At 41.0% G+C, this 19029-nt stretch overlaps 1 protein-coding gene across 2 annotated transcripts in view; it reads left to right on the top strand.

Moving 5' to 3' along the window:
- The first annotated feature begins 400 nt into the window (after nt 1-400).
- The window catches only part of pde3a (phosphodiesterase 3A, cGMP-inhibited), a 111498-nt gene continuing 92869 nt past the window's right edge, over nt 401-19029 (top strand). For both annotated transcript variants that reach the window (XM_017710635.2, XM_017710636.2), the window contains exon 1: nt 401-2347. In XM_017710635.2, coding sequence (XP_017566124.2) covers nt 1469-2347 — 879 coding nt within the window. In that variant the 5' untranslated portion in view covers nt 401-1468. The remainder of the gene's footprint in view (nt 2348-19029) is intronic.

Genomic DNA, 19029 nt, shown 5'->3' on the forward strand with positions numbered 1-19029 from the left:
TGTGGAACATTTTACAGCACTGGACCACTTCCCAGAGTCGATGAATCCATAGTGAGCGTGTTGAGAGAATTCAAACAGAACTCATCAAAAAATAGCTGAAGGACGTGTCTTCGGAGGATATAAGTGAGCTATTGATTATTGTCATCTGGATAAAGTGGATTTTCCATTTGAGTCTAAATCAAGCCAGACCTTCTTTTTGTGTTGGTGCGCGTAAAGCTAACATGTAAAGACACATAACGTAGTCCAAAAAACAACCTGTTTGAGACTTTACAAGGGGATCCACTGCAAACAGACACCAAACTTAAGCATTTTTGTTACTTCTTTCAATAGTAGGAAAATCTTCCACAGCGTTGCTTTAAAATGTGCAGGCACGGATGCAAAACTGCACCAAACTGGCCATTCAAGGGATTGCTTATTTGAATAATCGACTGGTCACGTGATCAGCCCAGTTTTGCTTATGTTTGTATGTGGAGATGCTCTTTTTACAGTGAAGCTATGCAGGTCCTTTGTTCCCCCTGAGAGAAACTGATAAAGTGAATGTGAGTACAGCTCCACTCCTTTACGGTCTGTTTTCATCCTCCTCTGTTCAGGGCTTGATGGATGACGTAGCCGCAGGTGAGAAAGGCCCTCATTCGGATTCAATATTTCGACCAAACTCCGTGGAAACGCTGATCCTCTGACACCGCCTGCAGCGGGCTTTATGGTATGGAGCCTATTGCGCCCCTTTGCTCACAGGCAGTGCTCAGGTATTGACCAGAACATGGGAAAAGAGAAATGAACAACACGCAGCTCAGTAGCGCCTAATAACAAAGGCAGCCTGCTCAGCCCGTTACCCGCCGCTTCGGCCCTGGCTGCGTGTGGAGTCCGCCACTCTGTTGTTATGGGCTGCCCCGCCAGTGACGGGACGCGGGCCAGTAACGGCCCACAGCGAGCGAGCGGAGCGCTGCGGGAACGCTGACGCTGACCGCTCCGCCCGCGGCCGAGGCTGATGGCCGGACGTCGTTTCAGGCTCCGAAGATCGCCGAGTAAACGAGACGAGCGGCCGCGCGAGAGCACGGAAGAGCGAGGGCGGAGGAGGAAAGACGGTCGCTGATGTGGAGAGGAGCAATGGCCTCCGCGCGCGAGACGGCAGGAGCTGCTCCTCCTTCCGCTCCGCTGGGCGATTACCGTTACTGCTGTGAGGCCGGCATGGCGCGCGGCGGGAATGTTACGGACTGAGGTTCGCGCGCGCTCAAAGCGAGGAGGAATCCTCCTCACCGTGTGTAATCCCCCCTCACTCCCCTCCCCCCACTGTCCGGCGCACACAAACACACGCGCGGCGGCGCGTCCACTTTCGGACTTCTTTTGTTTACTCAAGCATGTGTTCAGGGTGAGAACAGGGCGCCGGAGCAAAGACCCTCGTTCTCAGAGCGCCATGAAAACGCGTCGGACGCCCCGTGTGCACGCGTAGGGCGACTCGCGGTGACCCATGGCAGTGGACTGTGACAGCGACAGAAGAGCGGCAGCGGCGGCAGAGCACAGGAGCCCGCGGGCCAGCGAGCGCAACGGCTACGTGAGCACGTGCGTCACCCCTCTGGAGCGGGACTGCCGCTGCGCGTGTGTGCAGGGGTGCGGTGGCCTCGCGTCTGCGGCGTGCGTCGCCTGCGTCGCGGTTTTCCTCGCGCTGCTCCTGCGGCTGGTGGACTGGGATGCGCAGCGCGGCGGCGGCGGCGACTGCGGCGCGTGGACGGCGGCCTCTCCTTCTGCCCCTCAGCCGACTGACGGCGGCGCCCTGTGCACTCTGATCTCGCCAGCCTTCACTCTCCTATGTGCCTTCTTCTGGCTCGGCCTGTACCTGATCCGCGGCGGCGCGCTCGCCGGCAGCGTCGCGCTCCTGCTGGCCGCGTGTCACGTGGGCGAGGCGGCGGCGCAGTGGCTCGTACGCGGCTCCGACGAGCAGCTGCTGTCGTTCACGGCTAGCGCGGCGGTGCTCGCGTGCGTGGCCGGCGCGGCACTCATGGTGGTCCGCCTGGGCCAGGGCGTCTCCGTCATCGTCTTCGTCAGCGTGGTGCGCGCCCTCGCCCTCATCTCGCTACAGAAAGTGCGCGCGGGCTGGAGACCGTACGTGGCCTACCTGCTGGGGGTCCTCGGTGTGCTGCTGGCGCGCTATGCTGACCGGCTGCTGCCGAATCAGGGCGCACAGCGGCGCGAGGGCAGCGCCTCCGTGACGGGAGCGAGGGGAGACATTCCCGTCTTTAAAAGGCGCAGGAGGTCCAGCTCCGTCGTATCGTCAGACATGGCACATCACGCGCAGTCCAGCAGCAAGTCGCACAGGAGGACCTCCCTGCCATGCATTCAGAGGGACCAGGTAGAAACTTTCTTCCTTTTTATTTCTTCTTCGAGCAGCTGCTGGTACGGTGCGGTGTGCATGAGGGTCGCGTAGACGCACGGAATTATTAGTATTATCAGTGTCATCACCGTAGATCCCAGGCGATGCAGATTAGTGCACGCAGTAAAAGATGCTCGTTTGTGTGAACACGCTGGGAGAAACGGTCAAGACCCCTTTTCCAAACGCTGTTTATTGTGTGCACAATAATAAATAAGAGCAAGTAAGAGCGATCTGTTCATTACCCAAACCTGTGCTCTTTGGACGCTTTGCTTTCATCTGCTTTGCTTTGTTTTTGCCCATCACATTCTGACACAGTAGTTAAGGGATCTGCTTTTGAACTCCTGGCACTTTATTTTTATGATGTTCTTGCTAAAATGTTCAAAATGCTGAGGTGACCTGAGCATGTGGGCTCAGACTGAACAATAAAGCATCCAGGCTTTGCACTGCAAATGTCTTAAAACTTAGCAGATATCGTTGGAGCAGCTCCTTTGACATAGAGCCAACATGGCTTTACATTATTTGGTTTAGCTTATTATATATATATATATATATATATATATATATATATATATATAAACCCTACAAGGGCTTCCATGGTGACGTTTTCTTACAGTGCACTTTGCACTGGTGCTTGATTTAGCAAAGTGTGCATGGTTTTGTGTTCAGGTTTATGGGTAGAATTTAAATGTGCAGCAGATGAGATGGGAGCCAAGTCGTTTAGTGTTTTGTTTGAGTTGGATTCTAAGGATGTGGTTGGTCTGTTCGTGGAAGGTTCTTAGACTGTGAGACAAAAAAGGGCATCACCTCTAATGACATGTTGACATTTGTGAATACGGTCACATTTATGTAAATGTGTTTAGCTCGACCGCAACATTGGTCATTCTTTGCGAATCAGTGATGCACACATAATTTCATGTCTCAATGCCATTTGACACTTTACATCCTTGTTTCTAACTTCCCATATTTGGAATTTAGTGTTAAAACTATGATGTATCAATACAGACACTGTATTTTCAGAAAAAAAATTATTACATATGCATAAATATGTTTACTTACAGTTTGTTTTTGACATGGAAGAAATACAGCAGCCGCATTTCTCTTCTGACAGCCTGCAATATAGTTTGCGCCCTCTAGTGATTCGAGAAATTGTTGAGAAAGTGTTGGAACTCTTTGGACGAAGTCTTTTTGGAAATGGTAGTGTAAGAAGTTATAAATATGTTGGTGTAATACAGAAGAAGTGCTGTGTATTTTTCTTTTGCGTTGGAATGGAAGTAAAAGAAGATGAGTTTTTTTCGCATACTCTGACACACACACACACACACACACACACATGTGTATGTGTGCGTGCATGCATTCATACACCTGGTGCCCACGTGTGCTGCCTGCAGTGATGCTAGTGCTTTTACAAAAAGAGTGTGTGCAGTTGTCCCATCTGTGAAGTCTGGAAGTGTAAACATATCACCGTGCACTATTCATGCTTCTGTGGCCCTGCGCTGCTCAATGGAGCCGCACGCAGTAACCGTCACCAGCTACACACAGACACTCTTGCTTGGGCAGTGTCGCAAAAAATCAGCACCAGAAAATCTTTCAGATGTATCCCATTATGACAGACTGTATAGATTTTGCATTAATAACATTAGAATTAAACAGGCTGTTTTTATTTTATTGCATTTAAGAACAATTTTTCCATAAACGAGCTCTATTCTGATTGGCCGTACTAATCCAAAAAAGAGTCCTAGCCAAAACACTCCTTATAACGTTGACATGACTGGGTGGAGTAGGTGGCTATACGTCAATGTGTTGGTTTTCCTGACATCACAAAAAACAATGAATTCAAAACTGTTTTTGCAGCTTAGTTTGCATATATGGACTGATTGGATGGAATGTTCTGACAGTGTTTACGTGCTACATCATGGTCTTTTATTTTTAAAAAAAAGCAAGAGTAAGTTATTTTTCCATGATATCAGCCTTTTAAAGCGCGCACAGTGTTGGTAACATTAAGCAAAACATTTCCACAAAACATACGGTTGATTTACTGTTTATGTATTTCATTCAGGTTTTATACGTTTCAATCAATATTGTTGTGTGGCATAAATACCAGGATACTGTTATAAGTGATTTTACAAAAGTTTGGTGCCCATGTTTAAATGGTATGTTTTTATGTTCTAGGTAAAAATGATTTAACACCTCTTCTACAGAGAATATAGCATATAACACCATAATAACAAATAATAGCGTAATAACGCGAATAACACCACAACGCAAAATTGCTGTTTATTTGCTGAACTTAAATATTTAGTACTTGAAGTAAAAAAACATAATAAACATTAAATAAAGTATACTCATATATTTTTCCAGTAGGTTAAGCATATAAGGCATCTGTGTCCCAGCACAAACACACTCAAACACAGAGGGACACAACCATTGTCAGCCTTGGAAGGATGTGCATATTACAGATGTTGAAGGTTTTTGGTCAGGAAGAGGAGCTGTGCTGGAGTGAGCATCAGCATTTGAGCAGCTCAGTTGTCCATTAGCAGCCCCCATTAGCCTGGCAGGCAGTGAGGAGATGAGGAAGTGGACTCTGAAGCATGGCTGCGCTGACTGTGACATTATCTGTCACCCACTCTACAGAGCACATGCCCTGGGCACTGTCGATGGCCGAGTTAAAATTGGTCCGTTATGAACATTGCTGCCGCGTGAAGTGCATTACATAAGCCTCTTCAGATGGACCCTGTGCCTGAGAACAGGACTGTAAAAAACAGGACATCTTTTTCTTTCTTTCTTTCTTTTTTTCTTTCTTTCTTTCTTTCTTTCTTTCTTTGATTCCAAGCACCAATAAGAAAATCCCTTTCTTCTCCTCCTGTAGCCACTAGCCCAGGGATTGTGCTGTCTGTGTGAGCGTTGGAGCTTTCAATAAATGTGTCTGAATGCAGAATTTATGACTTAGAACTGTGGGCAGTGTCCCTGCACTCTTCCGTTCAGCTCTTCCGCAATGTTAAGTCTGTGAATGTTGAGCCTATTGATCTCTTTTCACAAGCTCACTTGTAGGTTTTATGATTTTACTTGAAAGATTGAGTGGCAGAAGAACTCCTGGGAAAAGGCTGTTGCTTAAAGGCCTTGTTTTGCTGAATTAGAAAACTTTGATGTAGTATGTTTTAAACGATACTATTCTGTCTTTCTGCCTGTACAGTCGACATTTTGGAAACTATGCTGCAAAAACAGCCCTTTTTTAATCTGTTGTTTTGGTGAGGTAACATATATGTCTGTCTGTGGACCTGTTCAGCCTACAGCAGTTTAGCCCCACCCAATCATGTTGAAAACACAAGGAGTGCTTTATAAATGGGGCACAAAACAGGTAAGCAAGTTAGAACAGAGCTCATTTGCATATCTCAGTCTTCAAAGCGCAGTGACCAAAACAGCCTGTTCATTCTAGGGGATAAAGAGAGGTTGGAAAATAATCATTTAGAAATTAAATTACTGACTGGGGGGGGGGGTGTCAATGGGGAAATAAAAGACAAATCTAAGATATGGGCCTTTTAAAGGAATACGCTAGTGTGTTCGACCTAATCTCTATCTCACGCACCTTTACTGCACAATTATTTACCTTTTTTGTTTTTCTTAACTTAGAAAAGAATTGAAAGTGTATTGACTCACTTATAGTGAGCAGCAGCTGAATTCTATGACTGAAAATTGGGATATGTAACTAAATAGCCCTGAAACTACAGCTACTACAGTGTAATGATGCAGAATGAGACAGACCGGGAGAATATTTTGCAAAGGTATCCTTATGAAGCTTTTTGAAATGTTTGTATACTGCAGCAATGCACAAAAAGCAATTCTGGTTACGTTTTTTTTTTTTTGCTCTGAGTTTTCTGGAATCCATAAGTGACCAGTCAGGAGCCTGGGAAAACTCCACCCTTACTATGTACTTAATGAAACTTTATGAAATTACTGTCTTTGGTAATCAGATGTATGCTACAGATGTGGCAGATTGTGGAGACTGGGTTAAAACACTGGAGTATTCCTTTAAGGACACAGCTGCTTAAAGGGAAATTAGATTTTTCAACACTTATGCATAATTTAGTAGTTGAGATGTAAATGAAGTCATTCAGAGTGGTTTGATGTGAAATGTTTTAGTGTAGAGAAACAAAATTTCTCAAGTCATTTGTCTTATATGTGCATCGCGTGCAGTCGTGCCTCTGACCATCAGATGCTGCTGAATTTGGAAAATATTACAGTAATGCATGCTTCAAAATACATGACCCATTTTGTGCACAAAGCCATGACATTGTGGCTTCATTAAAGCAAACAGGCATGAGAGGACACAGAAGTGCTCTGGTTAGCCATGTTAGGCCATTACTTTATCTGCTGCCTATAAAACAAAGCGGACAGGCAGAGGACAGTTAGAAGTGGTGCAGCGTTTTCACTTTCACTTGAAACGTGACTGAAACATCCATTACTTTGCTGTTCAGCCAAACGGGCTAACATTAGCATGGATTGCATTACTTGTACATTGTGTTATCTGCACTTATTTGTGGTTTACCAGTGTAGCAGTTATACAATAATATAACAATAATAAACTCAAACCTTTTTCCCCTTTAATGGAGCGAGAGGCTCCTCTCTGAGTTGAACAAGCCTTTAGTGCATCATGTGAATCGTGATGAGGCAGGTCCACCTTAAAGGCTTGTAGTTTATCCTATGAGGAAGTCTCTGATCTGAGCATAGGAGACACTTTGAAAATGTTGGACTTCCATTCAGTTTCTCTCAGTTACAGTGTTGTTGACACACATTCAGTTCACAAAGTTACCAACTGATTAGGGGGGTTGTAGTGATCTTGTCCTGACATGTGCCTATGGCGTTTTCTCTTCCCTATCTAGAGGAAAATGGGATTTACAGTAGCTTCACATTCTTTCAGTGCTTTTTTTCTTCTCTGTAATAAAGGGAAGGATAATAGATTAGGTTTGAAGGAGAAAAAGGGTGTGCTAGGATCTATTTGAGGAAGAACAATGTTCTCTCACTGACGCAAATGGTGTTCCATGGAGACCGTGAGTATATTTTGGTGCCATGGATTTTTTTTCTACAGTGGAGAGAGCTCAATCTCAATTCCTCCCAACCTGCTAGAGACACAGGGTAAGTGGGTAGAGTTTTTCAACCTGCTGGGCCTCATTAGAAATGTTTTTTGAGTGAGCGGCAGTGTGAAGAAGCTGTAAAATGGAGGGAGGGGGTTGATTGCACCTCTCTCTTTAGGCTCTGACGCTAATGGTTTCCTGTCGTAAGTGGAACATATTCCTTCACACGCGGTTCTGTTCCACCTTTACCTGCTGCGGCCTCTCACTCTGAGCTGAGAGATTTTTAAGCTGCGCCAGAGTGCTTTACACATGGAAGGTTGTTTTCTTCCTCATGCGGTTCTCTCTCTCTCTCTCTCTCTCTCTCTCTCTCTCTCTCTCTCTCTCTCTTCTCTGTCTCTCTCTTTTGCTTTTTCTTGGTCTCTCTCCCCCTCTTTCTAATTGGCTTCGTCTGCATTGCTGCAGCAGACAGAGAGCGCTTTGACATCGGCAGGGCCAACACTCTGTATTTTACTTGTAAGGGGCCTTGCGTCCGGCCCGTCTGTGCCCAACCTGGAATGTGTAGCTTCAGCTGTCTTGCCTGCTTGGTCAGCCGCCTGCCAAAAAACCTCCTCCATTTTAAAAGTGAGAGTGGCCAGGGCCTCTCTAAACATGACTAGCTGCAATTACACAGGTAAGCATTCTCATGGAAGGCTACAGCTGATTACGAGATGTTCGTGACCGGGGTAGTCCACTGAAAATATCAGATACGTCTGCCTGTCTGAGGCGCAGATGAGTTTTGCAGCTGTGGCCTTCAAGCTATGGTTCCTTTTATGCTCAGTAATGGCTGCCAGCAGTTCAGTTTCTTACAGGAACAGGCATGATGCAAGGTTTTTCCAAAACACTAAACAATAGACTATCATTAACTTTGCATAATTGTGTTTCTGTTTGTGTTTACATGCACATACCTTTGCTGGAATGTGTGTGTCTGTGTGCCACACGTATTTCAGTGAGCTCTGTTGCCCATGGCTGCTTAGAGGCCGCTTGTTATTTTAACCTGGACTAGCCAGGCCCAGCGCACCTCTCTCTCGTAGGACTCCCGCTAGCCGTCCATATGAGCTCCATGCCCTAGACAAGGCCTGTCTTGTTACCCCACTCAATGGTGTGTTTTAGTTTCGAAAATATGCCAAGCAGATGGAGAGGGGGCCAGGGGCGGGTTTGAGGGTTAAGCCGGCCATCGACAAAAAGTATGTCTGTACATCCGTCTATTTGTCAGAGTGTCTTTCGCTCTGCTTTGCTTCTTTAAAAAAAGTTTCAGGTGGTTGAGGCAATGTTTGTTTTTTTCTGTTTGATTTTGTGGAAGGCAACTTGTGTTAAATCTTCCAGTAGACCCACTTATTTTGGATAAATTTTGAAATTTGTTCAGAGACGCACCGGTGGATCAGTGCACCGGCTTTCCTGGGCTGAAGTCCAGCTGCAGACGCAAACTTGAGACTTTGAAAAAAATTGTTTAATATATATATAGCTGTTTTTTTAAATATTCACTCCACTTTAGATGCTTAAGTAAACCTATTTTTCTAGGTTAACCTTGAAATTATTCTGTAATGTCCCTTCACATTTTTTTTATAACCAATATAAATTAGAAATATTTTCATTGTGTGAAAAAGTAAAAATTAACCTGAACGATATATATATAGATAAATCTATGTTAATATTACTTTCTAATTCTAGCCTTGCAGGCCTGACCAAAAGAGTGCTAAGTGTTGTTTCACATTTTAATTTCTACAAAGCTGAAATTGGCTTCTTATTTTCCAGCCTTTTGTTCAGTTTTTCCATTCAAGATTAAATGGAGCAGTGGTTACATTCTGTACCTGAAAGTAAGTGCTACACCATTTAAGGTGGAATGGGAAATTTAAATAAGAAGTTCAGCTTCATTGAATTTCTCAAGTCATTTGTCTTATATGTGCATCGCGTGCAGTCGTGCCTCTGACCATCAGATGCTGCTGAATTTGGAAAATATTACAGTAATGCATGCTTCAAAATACATGACCCATTTTGTGCACAAAGCCATGACATTGTGGCTTCATTAAAGCAAACAGGCATGAGAGGACACAGAAGTGCTCTGGTTAGCCATGTTAGGCCATTACTTTATCTGCTGCCTATAAAACAAAGCGGACAGGCAGAGGACAGTTAGAAGTGGTGCGGCGTTTTCACTTTCACTTGAAACGTGACTGAAACATCCATTACTTTGCTGTTCAGCCAAACGGGCTAACATTAGCATGGATTGCATTACTTGTACATTGTGTTATCCGCACTTATTTGTGGTTTACCAGTGTAGCAGTTATACAATAATATAACAATAATAAACTCAAACCTTTTTCCCCTTTAATGGAGCGAGAGGCTCCTCTCTGAGTTGAACAAGCCTTTAGTGCATCATGTGAATCGTGATGAGGCAGGTCCACCTTAAAGGCTTGTAGTTTATCCTATGAGGAAGTCTCTGATCTGAGCATAGGAGACACTTTGAAAATGTTGGACTGCCATTCAGTTTCTCTCAGTTACACTGTTGTTGACACACATTAGCATGGGTTGCATTATTTGTTCATTGTGTTTTCTGCACTTATTTGTGTTACCAGTGTAACAGTTATAATAATAAACAATAGTATAGCAATAGCCAAACTCAAACTGAGAAACAATTTCAACTGGTCTACTGGATGAACCATGCTACACAGTAGTGCAGCCCAGACTAAGTTAATCCACCCATGCAGAGAGTTATGTAGAGATTATCTTTGAAGGGTTATGTTGTTGACATTGTTTCCCTATGATGTATTTTTTTCTCCAGTGACTAAAGGAATGTGTCTTAAGGCCCATATTGTGGAAAAATTCTGTATCTTTTTTAAAAGAAGCTTGATGTAGTATGTAAACATTGCTAAATGCCATTCACTCCAAAGTTTCTATAGTCCTTATAGAAACTAAGCTTCAAAAACAGCATGTTTTGAACTCATTGTTTCTGTGATGTCATGAAAACAAACAAATTCACATACATGCACTTAGGCAGTCTATAGCAGTTTAGCCCTGCCCATTCACACCAAGATTATTCAGAGCATTTCAGTTCAGGCTGCTTTTCTCAGAACAGAGCAGCGTATCAGATGAGAGATATTACATATATATTTACATTTATCAGTCTTAAAGGCACAGTAGTGAAGGAAGCCTGTTTAATTCTAAGGGATAGCTCTTTATCCCTTGGAAGGTTGGAAAATGGTCATGTAAAAATGAATTACATTTGTTTGTGATTCGTAAACCGTAACAAATGTCAAAAGGGAAAAAAATAAAATACAAGAAATTCCATGTCCATGGTCTTACATGGCTTACAGAATTCATCAAGCCATATTAGTAAAATTGTATTTTAATGCAGTTTACAATGCGCTTTATATTATTCTCTGTTATGAGTAATGTATTCGTGCTGTGGGAAAGGTTCTCAGAGTGCTTGCATAAGGTCTGCTGCCTGTTAATGGTAGATAGATCGGTGGGATGAATGATAGGTCACTATATGGTTGAAGACCTAGCCATGTTACATTACTTCACTGCAAGCATGTGTGCATGAGAGAATAAACCCTTCTGGTCAGTAAGGTAAAAAAAGAACAAGCATTGTTATTCAGTCTCCATCATTTCCCAAAAACATTTACTAACAGGGCTTTTTCTGGTAATAGAACCAGAATAATAACTAAAACATGTTACAATTTCAGTAGAAAGAGTTAGTGGCAATCCTTTTTTATTAGAGCTAGGCCTTCATTTTAAGTCATAAATGTCAATAGTCTGCCAGACCTTGAGGAAAAAAAATCTCTTTGATAATGCTAACGTCCTATGGGATTCTAGTGGTTTGTTTTGGCCATTAAGCACAGATTAAACACAGATATTTTACAGCTCCTAAAAGACATTCCATGTTTTCCTTGAAGCTAGCACATATTTTATATATAAAGTAGCATATATTTTACCATGTTGCATTTTCATAGTGAATCTTTCAGCAGTGAGGTCTGGTAGAGAACTACTACCGCTGTTTCCCATTTCTGTCTGTGGCTGCCAGAAGGCCTAGATTGATGGTTTTCGTCCCTAAATTGGTCCTGTCTGTGGACATCAAAACTTGATTTGTTAATTCCTCTGTCAATTTCTATTTATGCTGATGGCTGACCTAATGCCTTAGGACTTCTCTTCAGCTCCTAGAGGCCTAACCAATAGGAGAGACCACTTAGCTAGAGAGATCATGTCTACCTAGAGAAAAATAATTCCTGATTGGGTAGTTTTCTTTTGTCTTTTTTTTCAAAAATGTAATCTTAATCATTTTGCTTCTGCCCAAAACTTAATAATGAAAGAAGAGCTGCAATACTTGCAGAGTTTAAATACAAGCAAGATTCTACTGAATAAAAATGAACTAAACATAACAGATATACATTTGTTTATTTCCCAGAAATCATTAGGCCTTCTCTGAAAGCCTATAAAGCCCTGGGGGTTCCCCTCTGGAAACAACACACTACAGTCCACCAAAAATGTCCACCAACAAATGCTAATGTGCTTGCTTGGCATTTTCTCTCCCTAAAACTGCTTTCACCGTTTCCAGCCTTTTCAGTTTTTTAATGTGGATGGCTGTGCCGTTGCGTATATAATTGCTTGTGTAATGGCAAGGCACACAGCTGGTAGCATTTTCAGCCTGTTGTTAGTTATTGAGCATGTGAAACTCAGTGTGTAGACACCTGGGTAAAGTGCATAAGTCAGCTAACTTTAAGAAGCTGATTCTGCTGCCAGCTGTGTGTTATATGTGAGAAGTTGCCCCCCGACAGGTATATCCGGGGCTAGTGTTGACTCAAACCCACTGTGCTCTCCCTTCCATGCACCCCCTGGTCACTGAGATGCAGGAGGAAACAGTGGCGTATAATGTGATGAGCGCAGTTATGACATGGCCGCCTTCTCTTATACTTTCCCCAGTAAATGAAGTGGCTGTAATTGGTTGGTTTGTGCTTTAAATATGAAAGAAGAATGACACAGTGACTGAAAATTGCCTGGATACATTCATGCATATGAAATGCATGAATACATGCATTCTTTATGCAGTTGGGTAGTTACGATATATGTGTTGATCTTCATTTTTTTAGATACAGGGGTCGAGAGACACACATGAATGAGTCAGATACAGTGAGATTTTATGCTGTTAAATTATTTATGCTATTAGACATAATGACAACTTAAAATGACTTCCACTGTTCTGTTTGAAACACTGTTACTCCAACGATAGAACTGGAAAAATAAGACATTTTCCCATGTGCTGAAGCTATTATTCCACCTATTTTTAAAATGACATTTTTGCACAATTTTAGGATGTAAACAGTCGTTCAGAGTGGTTTTATGTGAAGTGATTAATTGTAGACAGAACTACCAACTAAGATCTTTTTACAGTGTTGCTGATAATAACAGATATAACCATTTTATCTACTAGCCACAATCAACAGTTAATCTACACATGTCTTTAGAGTTGTTAAATGTAATGTTGTGATGGTAAATAGTGGTGAAGGAAGTTGTCACTGGGGACTACTGTACCTTATAACACCCTGCATTCACCACCTTGAATGGATTTTTAGTATACCTTTTATGCAAAAACCTTCTCAAAACTATGATCAACAGTGCCTTATGTATCAGGCATTGTACTCGTAACTATGTCATGTAATAACTTTCTGTGAGAGAGCTTTTAGTGGCGTTAAACTATGCCTGGTTCCTATCATCACTGCTGTGAACAATTCTGACTCTGCAGTGGACTATTTCATGTCAAACATCTCTGACACCGCAGTCTTGTTTTAGCAATTAGAGCCCAATGAACACTGGCATTTCTATTTTGCTTCTGTTTGAAAACCAGTCATGGCGCAAAAAACACACAATACAAATTGTATCGTGAACTTGGTGTGTGGTTACAAATCTAGTGCGCAGTACCTAAATCGTAGTGCCGGGACACAGACTTTACTCTCTGACTATGAGAAATTATCTGTGAGTTCCGGATTGTTGCCAGTGCACAGTGTGATTTAATCCAGGCCTGCACTTAACCTCTGTGCAACAAAATTGTTTTATGCCATTTTAACAAGCAATGGTTGTGCTTTATATAAGCCTGATTACTGCTCATTGTGTGTTAAATGCATTATGAAGCCATTGTGCAGATTGCTTCGTGTTTAGCACTGCTTCATTGAGATCACAAATATTGGCTAGACTGATATGATCGGCTGCTACCGGTGTTACAAAGACATATCAGTATCAAAACTCCCTCTGATATATGAGCCCTTGCTCAAATAACCGTGTATGTGACATTTTTTAAGAAAAATCATATAAGCGTGGTGTGGCATTATTTGATGTCAAAGAAGTAGTTAAAGCATAGTTTTGTTTTTTTAATGTAAAGTATTGTACAAATTAAAATAGAAAGCAAAATGACTGACGATCCAAAAAAGGTGGAATGGTTAATTTAGGTTTTACACTGGACAGGTTTTAATGAGAGGACACCTCTGATATGAAGAAAACTGTTTATAGAGACTGCAGAGCAAAAAGACACAACATATTCACATCTGTCACAGTAATACAGGCTAAACTGGTCCCTCTGAAAGCAAAATGTTTACCAAAGATAGGCAATATGCATTATAACCTATTATTTAATGCGCAGATAACATTTCATAACACACACACACACACACACACACACACACACACACACACACACACACACACAAACCCTTTCTATAGCCATTCAGTGATAACATGAAAATGCATAAATAATTGTGTTTTTTGCCGCCCAGCAGCTTTTTTCCTTCAAACTCACTTTTGGTTATTCAGAAAGGCTGTCGTCTTTGCTGGACATCTCTCTCTGTAAGAGCTAAAATGGTCAGGCGATGCTAAGTGTATGTTTAGATGTGTTCCTTGAAAAAATGTGTATGTTTCTAATGTAGGTTTTCACTGCACTTCAAGTATCAGTAAGAGTTTGTCAGATCAGTTGAGCCCTCTACACAGAAAGGTTATGATGGTTGCGCTACTAGTTTATGTTGATCAGATATTCAGATGTGATTCTGGTTTCACTCTCTTATTAAGCAAGTCTTTAAAATTTGAATGTTTATGAAATGATATATTAAAGTTCAAATTGCAGATTTTTATCATGCACAAATTGATTTGAAAAGATTTTCTTGCATGACAAAGGGGCATGCATTAAACTAATGTTACGTGCCGTTAAACTAGAGGCAGCCGATGTAGCAAAAATACAGTATCACAATACTTCACGAAGTCTTCGCAATACATCATATGTCACAATATTTTTCTGACATCTAGAGAGTTGGAGCAGCCAAAGCAGTAACATGATAAACAAACTATCAAAAACTATGAATACAGTGATTTGAAATTCTAATACATTTATTTAAATAAAACAGGACTAATCCACTTTTAATGATCCACTTTTTATGATCAGACATGCAGCTGTGAAGTGTTTTTAAGTACTGACCATGTCCACGATATGAAAAGCATACTGTCAAAGAATTTATCATGATAACAGTAAATATTGTCACATTGCCCAGCCCTATGTGGAACTAGCATACACAGAGGCCTGTCAACTTACTTTGAAGACTTTCTTTTTGAGACTTTTCTTTTTGGCTGTTTAAGGGGTTAATGGGCCAAACTGGCCTTTTAAAAATTTCAGTCTGAAATTAGTTGCCTATTTAAATAAAAGTAATTAAAGAGCTACATAAAAAGTTGTTTACCAACAAACTTCTGGCTGTTTAGCATAATTATGCTGTGAAAGTTATGTATAATTATAACAGTAGCATTCAATACAGTGAACTGGTTGATTGCTTTTCATGTGTTGTGACCAAAAATCGATTCCGGTCTTCCGATTTTGCATCCCTAATGTTTGGTATATTGTCATTGTTTGGCCTTACAATGGCATTAAAAATGTGTGATTGAGGTAAGAGGATGTGATCTTAAATTATGTTCAAAAGGGCAGTAATCAAAGCATAAAGGGCATCACAAAGCAAAGCCCGAAAAGTGCTGAAAATGTAAAAAGATTGAGAGTTCCTGTCCTGTGGAGCTAAAAAGAGACCTGCGTTTTGTGGACTACTGAGTGTGAGAGATGAGAAACATGTGCAGTGCATGTGTGTGAATGAGAAAGCGAGAATCATTGTGTTGAGGATGAATTTTACCAGTTGGAATGTGGCATATTGTGCAAGGGAAAATGTGAAAGGAAGCTCTGAAGTGTTCTTCTCTCCAGCTTCATTTTTTACCAACAAAACTCCTGCTTCATCCATCTCTGCTGTGGCTACACCTGCACCAGCATTTCTGCATGACTCTGACCTACCATTGCACGTTTTCTGCAGTTTCCAATTCTGGAGCCAGCTAGACCCAGGATAAAAGAACACATACATATCCACACACCAGCCCTGGAGTCACCCCCGTCTTTTAATATGAAGAGCTCTGAAATTGGATGTTGATGCAATTACGAACATGTGAGTTTTAATTCGAAAGCTAGTTTTCAGTTTTTAAACTTGAACTCCACTGATTTTTCATATATTTCTGCATAATTAAAATGTTAAGATGTAAACAAAGTCATTCAGAGTGGTTTGTTAGCGAATCAGTGTGGTGGTGATAGGAATCAGACGTCTGAAGAGTTTTAATGCTTCTTAAAGCTCCCTCGCAGAAAGTTATTCCAAGGTCCAGAATTACTTGGAATCAATAAATTCTCCATTAGCTTCTATTAAAATTTAAGAATGTTTTTTTTTACTTCACTTTCAAATTGACCTTTTTGGAGATATACAAGGTTTTGTTCTGACAGTGATGATATTATAATTTGACGTTATAGTTGATAAATACTGAACATGAAAAATCACTTGATTCCTACATGAATGTGCGCTCTGCTAGTGAGGAGCATGTCTTTGTTATTCAATCTGTATGTTTTTGTGCAATATTAAAGATTTGTTAGGCTAAATGAGCAGTGTCCTGCACACCTGGTATTTCAGCTGACACACTAAAGTTGTTTGCGCACCACTTTCTGTAAATTCTATATGAGAACTGCTTTATAAATGCATTTATAAGGCATTAAATATCATATACACTACCTTATAATGATTGACATGATGGTTGATATAATTGATTTTAGGTAGTTAAGATTACATATTTAAAACTTTATAAAGCAAGAGTGTGTGTATATATATAGAGTAATTTTTCATTACACATTGTAATACCTGTTCAGTTATCAGCTAGCTACAAACCAAATTTGCACTACATATAGAAGTTCAGATTTTTTAAAAAATTTCTAAAGAATGCTAAAATGAATGTCACAAAAAGCTACTTTAATACAGCCAAGTTTGTTGTGATGGGTCTGGATGTTACACAGAAAATATACCAGAACCTTGTTATAGGTCAGTGCACCATTCATGTTTACTTCATATTATAACATAATGAAGACATTTTCTCACTCTACTGTGTTGCCAGGCATTATAGGGTATTATATATGTAATTTAACACATCATAAATGCATTTATAAAGCATTTGTCAGTGAATACAGGATTTATAGGAAGTGTTGCTGATGTGTGTTGTGCTCCACAAATGAGCATTTTAGATCAGTAACAGTAACCATGGCGCTTCTGCACTGCACTGGCCATGTGTAGCATCATTTACACATTGAGTTTCACACCAACCACAACAGAGGGAACAAGCAGTCGCTGCTCTCAAAGCTTGAAGTTTGCTGTGCGTGCCACTAAAAGCACGCACAAAATACTCCGGCGGCATTTGTCACTCGCACTCCACTTTGTTGCCATGGCGCGTGGCTTTTGGTATAAACAAGCTTGCGCTAGACTAATTTGTGCTGTTGAAATTGCATGTTCAGTGACGCAGAGCAAGCAGAAGACTGAGTGAAGTTCAGCTAAGCTAGGCCGGTGCCTGAATATAGAAATATTCTTTATTATTATCCATGAAGTAATACATAAGGTTTTGCACACATAGCATGATTTTTTGTGTGTGCATTCTTATGTAGCTCAGAGCACAAACTAAGCCGCCAGTTTCTCTTTCATCCGTTTTTTACAGACATGGTTTTTGCATTTTTTGTTTACATTTTATTTATGTAAATAATAATTTATTAAGAAATTTACAGTGTTGTTAGTTTATACGTTTGTAATGGCTGTTTATCTTGATCTCTAAGTTGCTGTTACACATGTAAGAATTTGCGAAAAAAGTAGCTTTCTTAAGTACACCAGTAGTATGCTTGGAGTATGTAGAGAATGTAGAGAAGTATTTTTTATGAAAGTACGCCTAAGATGTACTGTTTTTAAAGTAACACATTTAAAATGATACTTTAGTATGCTGAAAGGAAAGAAAACACTTGAAGAAATGTAGTCCTTAATATGATGGAGCAGTTACCTGACAGTTTATCATTGCACTAAATGTATTATATAAAAGTACATTTTAAAGCAGTGACTTTTAACGTGTGCTTTAATACATTTTAGTTGCAATATAACTTTAATTAACTAGCGGTCAAGTACGGGTATCAGTTAGCCCCAAGAGTGTAAAAAGTGTGTTTTATATATAGTATAGTTTGTGTCTTAAAATTACTTAAGTTAACTTCCAGTTTAGAACAGAAAAGCATTTGTGGGCATAGAAGATGTGTTTGGCACTTAAATATAATTTAAGTGTGTATTTTGACCTGGTAGTAAATCAGTGTTGTGGTTAATAAGATGAAGACTGCCCTGAGATAATTAATTCACACTTAGAACAAATATACCATTTTATTAAGTCAGCGAATTATTTTGTGATATTTTCAGAGAAGATCTTAATTGTATAACTTTGGTTAAAGCTGACACTTTCTGTCATTTATGCATTACATGCATACAGTTTACTAATACTACCATACATTTCAGCGAGTAGCTCTATTTATCTTCTTTCCTTCAGCCTGTCTGCTGCTTTTCCTCTGTAGTCTTGATGGACACTTGTATTTTTATTAGTCAGTTGTTCTGCAGCGCTTTGCAGTTGTTCTCATCTGTGCTGCAGAATGCCATAATGTGCTGTCAGAGTAAAATCTGTGAAGAATACAGTGGAAGCGTGCAGTCTTTTCCAGCTGTGGGCTTTGTGAGCTGTGTAGACTGTGGGGCCTGACCCCCTCCCCCACTCGTTCCCCGCCCCCATTCCTCCCGTCCTTGCCTCCCTTGTAACAGAACATCTGACATTTCAAACAAACGTGGAAGCAGACAGCCTCGTCAAATAAACACAGCACGGCTGCTCTGGCTGCGCTCTCTCAGGCTGCTGGCTCGACCGAACAGCCTCGGCTACAGAGCAGCCCAGCTAGTAACCCAGTTTATCAGCCACCTAGCACGAGCTGCATTTCTGCATTCACGGCTCTCTTTGGGCAGTTTCCTCATTAAAATTAATACAGAAATATGGCATGTTGTGTTGCTTGCAGTACAGCGAGCAACGTGGCATCATTAAATTTCATTTTTAGATAATGTGTAAAGGGAATTAGGCTTTGACTACCTGAGCTACTTAATAATCAACATCAATTTTCAATGTTTATAGCACAGTTTCATTGATTTAAACATATGGCACTGAGGTCTCTCGTCTTTA

The sequence above is a fragment of the Pygocentrus nattereri genome, chromosome 1 (assembly GCF_015220715.1).
Source record: "Pygocentrus nattereri isolate fPygNat1 chromosome 1, fPygNat1.pri, whole genome shotgun sequence".
NCBI classification, from domain to species: Eukaryota; Metazoa; Chordata; class Actinopteri; order Characiformes; family Serrasalmidae; genus Pygocentrus; species Pygocentrus nattereri.